Source organism: Sinocyclocheilus anshuiensis, unplaced genomic scaffold (genome assembly GCF_001515605.1).
Source record: "Sinocyclocheilus anshuiensis isolate Anshui unplaced genomic scaffold, SAMN03320099.WGS_v1.1 scaffold330, whole genome shotgun sequence".
Lineage (NCBI taxonomy): Eukaryota > Metazoa > Chordata > Actinopteri > Cypriniformes > Cyprinidae > Sinocyclocheilus > Sinocyclocheilus anshuiensis.
Window position 1 is genome coordinate 379,734 of NW_015547689.1, and position 8,058 is coordinate 387,791.

At 39.9% G+C, this 8,058-nt stretch overlaps 1 protein-coding gene across 4 annotated transcripts in view; it reads right to left on the reverse strand.

Moving 5' to 3' along the window:
* LOC107703515 (cell adhesion molecule 1-like) overlaps positions 1–8,058 on the reverse strand; it is a 345,884-nt gene that overhangs the window by 70,170 nt on the left and 267,656 nt on the right. For all 4 annotated transcript variants that reach the window (XM_016506153.1, XM_016506155.1, XM_016506154.1 and 1 more), the window contains one exon: positions 6,127–6,273. In XM_016506153.1, the coding sequence (XP_016361639.1) occupies positions 6,127–6,273 (147 nt within the window). The remainder of the gene's footprint in view (positions 1–6,126; positions 6,274–8,058) is intronic.

The window sequence follows — 8,058 nt, forward strand, 5'->3', positions numbered from 1 at the left end:
AAAGAAAGAAAGAAAGAAAGAAAGAAAGAAAGAAAGAAAGAAACTGGGACACCTGTATGCTTATGTCAAATATGGCAGACACGACCTCAGTTTCAAGGTGGATCTGAAAGCTATGCGAGAATCTCACGCCGATCCTAACTTACGCTTTTCTCTCCTAATTATGTGGAGGAACGGAATCTTTTTGGCCCAGACTAATGAGGAGTCTATTAGGGTTCACTCTGCTGGTGTGGGAGGCTTAGCGTGAAAAGTAAATAGTGCTGAGGGTGAAATAGAGAGTGAGAGATGGGCGAAAGAGAGATGAAAGGCTATATTCCACTCAACACAAGTGTGTGCGCAGTATATTCAGGTACATGTCTGAGCTTGGGAGTAATAAAGACACACGCGTCCAAAAAGAAATGCATGGACCAACAGCAGCGTTATGATCTCCAGCAGCCATTGTGGTGGTCTTTTGTTTTGAAACACCAAGCAGCGCGCCTTTCAGGTAGCTGCCGCGTAATGTGCGACTAATTAGAATGGCCAGCTTGAAAGCGGGAATGTGGCTTTTGTTCTAGCCCGCAACAGAGTTCAAAGGAGCACAAAAAAAGAAGACCATGAATAAATAAATAAAGAAACAAATAAAGAAATAATCGGCATCATTAGAGATTTTTGAGGCGATGGGATCATTAAAGCAGGCCCTGATGGCACAGGGTGTTGATTGTTCTTGGATCCAGCTGGTTAGCCATGCTCTTTCGCTTTCATTCAAAAGAAAGAGAGAGAGAAAGAGAGCATGTGCACGCAAGAGAGAAAAAACACATTGCTCTACAAGGGCTGCCGTCTCTCTATGTGCACCGCAAAAGGAAAAAGATCTTCACCGTTCTATATTACGAAGGGCTTTCTTATACTTGCATTTCCCCACGCGAGCCCCCTCAAGCCCCCTGTCCGAGTGTGCCACTGCCATCCCCAGCGTGGGAGATGCAGAGAGTCTATTTCTTTCACAGATCACCATGCACGCACGTTGAGATCGCACTGCAAGACCCTGCTGCCAAGGCAACGCATTTCTCACCTTTGATCATGATGTCAAGGCGGCTTAAGCTCAGAGCGAAAATACAAATAAATAAAACATCACGCACATGTAGCTTTACATCTATATTCCACTCAACACAAGTGTGTGCGCAGTATATTCAGGTACATGTCTGAGCTTGGGAGTAATAAAGACACACGCGTCCAAAAAGAAATGCATGGACCAACAGCAGCGTTATGATCTCCAGCAGCCATTGTGGTGGTCTTTTGTTTTGAAACACCAAGCAGCGCGCCTTTCAGGTAGCTGCCGCGTAATGTGCGACTAATTAGAATGGCCAGCTTGAAAGCGGGAATGTGGCTGTCAAGGGGAGGGCAGGCAGAAGCTAATAATTTAATTCAATTTATTGATTGGGGAAATGTGAGGATTAAAATAAACTGATAAGGAGCAAGAAGCCAAACCAGTTTATAATCTATTGTGGCTGTGCGTCAGGTGGAGAGACAGCAACAATTAGAGCATTATGAGAACATGAATAAGCACGGTGTCAGCTCTAATGGGGAAAAGAGAGGGTAAGAAACTAGGGAGACCATATCAGTGAGGCGAATAAACCTTTTTTCAAGGTATTTCTTTCTTTAAATATCATGAATTACATTTTTGGAGTCACATTATGCATTTTACAATCTGAACTAAACTTGCCTAGTCAAAAAAAAAAGAATGGTACTGTCGTGATATTTTTACTTCATATCCCTCAATACATGTGAGAGTATACACCTTGATTAATCTTTTAAAAGTTTCAAAACATATTTTTCTAAGTATTTAATTTTTCCAAATATTATTAATTCATAAATATCATTACATTTACACATCAAGCAACATTTTAAAACCTGAACTAAACTTGCTCAGTCATAAAAAGATAAAATGGTGCCAATCCTGATATTTTTGATATTCTTCCAAAAATAACAAATTAATTTAAATTGAAAAATGAAAAACATGTTCATCATACAACAGGTGTATTCAAAGCACACAATTGTATTTTAAATTAATAAATTAATATATCCAGATAATAAATAGTGTTACATCATTGATCCATGTTTCAAAGTGAAAAAGGATACTCAATGAGGAAAAAATAGTAGAGAAAAATTTGGGGTTGGAGGGAAGACTTCATCTGAAATGGAAAGTTGGAGGTGTTTGGATAACGTGCACCAATTATTAATTCCCAATAAGACCAGGAAAAAGGTAAATACAAATAGGGGTCAATTTTGATTTCATATTAAGTTTAAATGAGAAAAGTATGTAAAGTGCACAAACAGGCAGTTGTAAAAAAATAATATGCCTTCAGGACATGCAGACATAATTTACATACTCGTTCTAGTTTATTTTTTGGAAAAGGAGGCGGATGAAAAAAGTCGAAACCTTGGTGATAAAAAGCAGTGCTTTGTGACCCAAATAACAACAGCATATGTGACTGTGTACATGCCCTTTGCTGCTTGCTGTAGTATTTTTGGACACAGCGCCGGACACAGTGACAGTGAGAGCTCGCGGAGCCCCAGGAGGTTGTCCCACCGCCACGAGAGGGAACATTTCTGTCGGCCAGCTACATCCAGTGCTCTGTGGGAGCGGTTGAGAATGAAGCTCAGCGTGGTTTCCTGTCCCTTCTGAGGGCATGCTGCCCAGTAAACCAGCTTCCCTGCCTGACAAAACCCTTTAAAGCTTATCACCCTGAAAAAAGCATGGACAAATGCTTTTGCGCTCTGTGTTCCTTTTTTGTTTTTTGAAACTGTCCTTCATTTGCTGGGGATTTTTACAAGGCTTTAACCTGTATTATGTTCTCAGAGTTTCATTCAGGCAGAAGGCGTTGGGGAACGGCGATGCTGGTTTCTGTTCATTGTTTTAATTCTCGTCACAATGAGTGTGTGTCGTAACATATGAGGACAGGCATGCAATGGGCAGCATATGCCATACAGGAGTCGGAAAGGCTTAGGAAGTAAAAAAAGGAAAGATTATGCAGCAAGGACAAAAAGACAATGTGAAATAACACTGTCACAGCTTTGTGTCCTCTCAGCATAGCACATTTCAGAGAAAGAGGAGACTTAAAATATCATGCACTGCTACGAATAAAATCTACCTTGTCTCCAAAGATGACATAAAAGACAATCAAAGTTAGAGAGCATTTAAGGTCCTTTCACATGACATGTGGCAACATTCCCCAATGCATCAAACTCAATGGAGTGAAGTTATAGTAAGCTAGTTGTAATGCCAGAGTTCAAACTATTGGACCTATTTGCCAGTGACATTTTGAAGAGCAGGCAATGATCGCTGGACAATGTGTATGACGCATAGAATGTATTTTCTTGCAAAAACGGTTCCAACTTTGCTTTCACCTCACTAATGATGTTTTAAGGCAGTGACACACCAAACCGATAAAGAACTAGCAGCAACGATAGCCAACTGTGTTGTTGCTTGAAGCCAAAATGTTGAGTTTGAACATGCCGCGAAGACTACAGCCATACAGATTGCGTAATAAGCTTGTTGGACTTCACTTTTTTCACTTGAATGTCCACTCTCTAAAGCTTTTTTTTTTTTTTTTTTAAGAATTTTTAGTTTTGCGGTTGAAATACATTTTTACAATGTGTAGTACTTGTTTACATAGCAAGAACACTTCATAAAAAGGAAAAAGATGCTGAACAATTTGGCCTATATACTCAACCTCAATTTTCGCTTTATATACAACATTTTCAATTTAATGAAATTACATTTCGAGGCCGAGAGCCTATTGCTTGTTTATTTTCCCCCAAAAAACTAACAAGAAATTTTTAGTTTAAATAAGTTTTTATATAAAATTTTTTTTTTACCTAAAATCTTGATATGAATGTTATGATAATAATATTGAGAAATATTTTTAGAATTTAAAATAACTGTTTTCTATTTTACAACATTTTTAATGTGTAATTAATTCCTGTAATGGCAAAGCTGAATTTGCAGCAGTTTGTACACACAGTATTAAAAACCAATATTAAAAATATAAGTACATTACAATTAATTACAATAATAATAAATAACAATTAAACTGATAAAGCAAGAAAAACAGGCCTGGATCACTCCTTTGCAATCCATCGAGCGCAGACAACTTGCATAAAGCAACCAAAAACGAGATGTTGAAGAAAAACTTGAAGATGGCTGCCTCTATTATCTGCACTCATGTCTCCCTCTCTTTCTCTTGCTCACACTCTGTCTCATTTCCTTTCCTTTGCTCCTGTGCTCATCTTCCGAATCTCATTTGTATTGTTTTCTCCGGTTTAATCCTAGAGGCTCCAGGACACATGCTGCTTCTCCTAAATGGCAGCAATCAATTTTGATTACCAGCCACGGTTACTTTGAGAAGAGCCCATCAAAGTTTTATTAAGACGACGGGCGATAATTACAGCCTTGCATGTACCAAAAACCTGGAGTCTGAGCCTTGCTAATGATTGGAAGCTGAGAGACAAAATGACAGTTCAGAAGACCTTAATCCAAACTCCGAGAGGACCGGGCACACAATTACTTTAACGGTTACTTGATGAGGACAGTCCCTCAGGCGACTGATGGCTCTCCCGTTCACTCCCCTTGACTGGAACGCTCTTTAACCACAGGGCCGTTTATGGGGAAGGAGATGAAAATGACTCGGTCTGGCACCTCAGAAAAGCTTATCATTATTTCAGAGAAAAGCAATGAAATAAGAAGGACAGACCTTTTTGGGGACCGTTTGTGGAGACAGGCATCATGTCCATTGACACCTGATATGTGCCAGATTGGACTCAGACTGAACTCGTAAGCACTTTGGAAAGTAAAAATGCTTCCTGTTGCAACTTTTGTGCAAAGAAAATACCATCATCAAAGTGCTTTTCTGCACATGACATGGGACTGGCGGGTGCAATATTTCATAGAGGGGTGGGAGAGATGAAACTCTTTAGAAAGACTCTGCTATAATTACACAGTGCAGCTGTAGGGAAATATCAGAGAGGTCTTGGGTAAGACGGATCACATGAGAGCAAGGCAGATCGCTGAAAAAAACATGCCCTCACCAGCCAGCTGGTTCTCTCTATCAGTTGCCCTCAGAAGCGCTGTGGACTGCTCTGAAGCATTAACACTCCCGCTCCACTGGGGAGGATTCCTGGGGATGTGCGGTAGGCTTGCCGCGATAGATGGTGTTGACGGTGATACCGGTGTTAAGCCGCAACACCGGTTACGTCACTTGCCCACCGGGTCACCGACCCCCACCGTCGTTTTGATTTTTTATAGTAATAAAAATAATTTAGTTCAGTAAAAGAACAGACACTACAATTAAAAACTGAAAGCGGCTGCTCAATGCAGCGTGTCGAACGACAGTCTGTCGAACGACACAGATAAGATTTAATTTATCCAGTGAGGAGAGTGAGTCGAGCTGACTGACAAGAAGAGTGAGGTGAGACAGACAAGACGATCGCAGATGATTTAGTTTCGAAACTAGATGCAAAAGCGCCTGTTTGGCAATATTTTGGATTTTGAAAAGCCTGTTGACTTTTGCCGTTTATCTAAGGTGATTTTGGAAGTTTTTTTAAACATTAATTTCTTATTTAATTGGTTCCACATAGTTTTCTGATTTTTACTTTATTTAAACTGTCATTTATTTATTTTATTTGACATTCGTTTTGCTAATAAATGTTCTACGTTTCTTATTTATCTGGCCATATATTATACATGTTTACTTATTTCAAGATTTTGTATACCTATTAAACTTTATGTAAGTTATTTGTTATTTTATATTAGGCATAGCTTGGCCTATAGCATGGTGTATTTTTTATTTGTTTTGTTAATAAAACTTCTATGTTTTATATATAGTCTAAAGTGAGTTTGACGTTGTATTTTGTTGTTACATTCAAGCAATTGACGCCGAACTGCCGCTAATTCAAAAATGAAAGTAAAATGCGCACAGCGCTTTTAAGCTATTTAAAAGCGAAGGAAAGCGAGGAAAAGAGGGAACGCCCGCCCCCGTGGTGATACCGGTATTACCGGTGTTGTCACACGTCGATTAACCGGTGGGAAAATGTCCTCACCGTCACAACCCTAATGTGCGGACTGTTTGTGTGTGCTGTGTGAATATGTGTACTCACGTCTGACGTCTCTGAAGTAGATGGTCTGTCTGTTGGGGTTGAGGAGCTGAATGACGGAGTCGTCATTGTTTTTGACTCGACAGCTTATGGTGGCTGTCTCTCCCTCCACTACAGAGACATTGTCCGCTATGAGATTCTGGCTTTGAACTGTGGAGGGACAGAGAGAAATAGAGATCAAATTGGAGAATGAAAGAGAGGCAGGTCTAGCCATCTGTCTATCCATCCATCTTATAACTTCTGCTATCTATATACTGTCCATCTGTTCATCCATCTTATGACTTTTACTATCTATCTATCTATCTATCTATCTGCTTCTGTTATCTAAATATCTGTCCGTCCATCAACTTCTAAATCATCTAAAATGTAAAACATTTTCATTTAAATTATAATTGTGATAATTAATAATGAAAAACAACTGCATGAAATTAGAAAAATAAAAAATATAAACAGAAACTTTTTTATTAGTGGTCTCAGATATTTGTACTCTAAAGCTAAATTATATAAAGCATCTGCATCATTTTGCTCATCCGATATGCTGTTAGATAAAGGCACTGGGCACTAGTGGGGCCAATGGACAAAATGACGAAAAACTGGGAAAAAAAACCCAAAAAAAAACCTGGAACCACTGTCCATTTCCTTGAAGCAGAGATGCAGCCTAGCATCATCTAAACCCACAATCTCACACTTACATGAGTGCACAATGAAGAACAGGTGGCAAAACACAGCTAGAGTGGGTGTGAATATCCAGCAGAGTGTGAAAGTGTCCCCCTCCCCCTCTCTTTCCCGCATAGCGTGTGCTTCATGAGATTGCCTGTTTTCATGTTACACATGCTTGGTCCAAATCCCCTCTCTGGATGAGATCACCATGTGATAAGGACCTTGACCGCTTGACCCAAAGCAGAAATGTATACCATTAAATGGGATAGCACAACCAACAATGAAAATTCTGTCATCATTTACAGTATTCACCTTTATGTTGGTGTCTAAACTTCTATGACTTACTTTCTTCTATGGAACACCTGAATTTAAAATGAGGTGTTCCATAGAAGAAAGTCAGTCATAGAAATTTTGGGGTGAACTGTCCCTTTTTGAGTCAGATAATTCACAGCTGAACTATATTTTTGCTCCCTGCGGGGGAAAAAACAAACAAACAAACACACAAAAAAACACCTAAAATAACACCCCACAGCTGCCTACCCTGCAGAGCTAAGAGGAAAACATGAATAGGCTAAAGCTGGAGATAAATAAATATATTAATGTGAAATGTGACATGACTTTAAGAGTCCATCAAATACTAATTTGCATGCCTCAGTTGTCAGGCACCTCTAAACAGCCCTGTCACCTAAAGCAGAAGGGAAGAAAGCAATTAGATCATGTGATGGCGGCAGATAAGGGGAGACAGTTTAACAAAACTGAACTCAATCAGCCTGCCAGTAGCACAAAGTCAAAACAGAGCAAAACAAATGAACCTTGCGCAGGAGCGACTTCCTTAAGACTCGTCAAAGGGGATGAGGTGTGGATTGAGAGGACTGGATTGGAAATGCAAATAGAAAGGTTGTTTATCCCAGAGAGGGGTTACAGATGAAGGTTAAGCGTGCTACAGCGGTTGTCACGGAGACTGCGCTAAATACTGGCCACTCGGTGGCCGTTCAGCTGGTGGGTGGTAATCATGCGAAGTGACAGAAGATGCATCGAAAGGGTAAACACATACATGAGCACGCACTGCAGCCATGTTTGGCAAGCTCAATAGGAAAAAACAACCTTTAAGCGTGTTAAAGCTAGCTGAGGTGGGGAGGGTGAGTAGTGAGGAGCAGAATACTAAATTAAATCATTAAAATATTCACTTGATAACCGTAAAATTTTCTTCTATATCTCCTCCTCTATCAAGTATATTTCTCCCCCCCCCAGTTCCTATCCAAACCTCACATCACC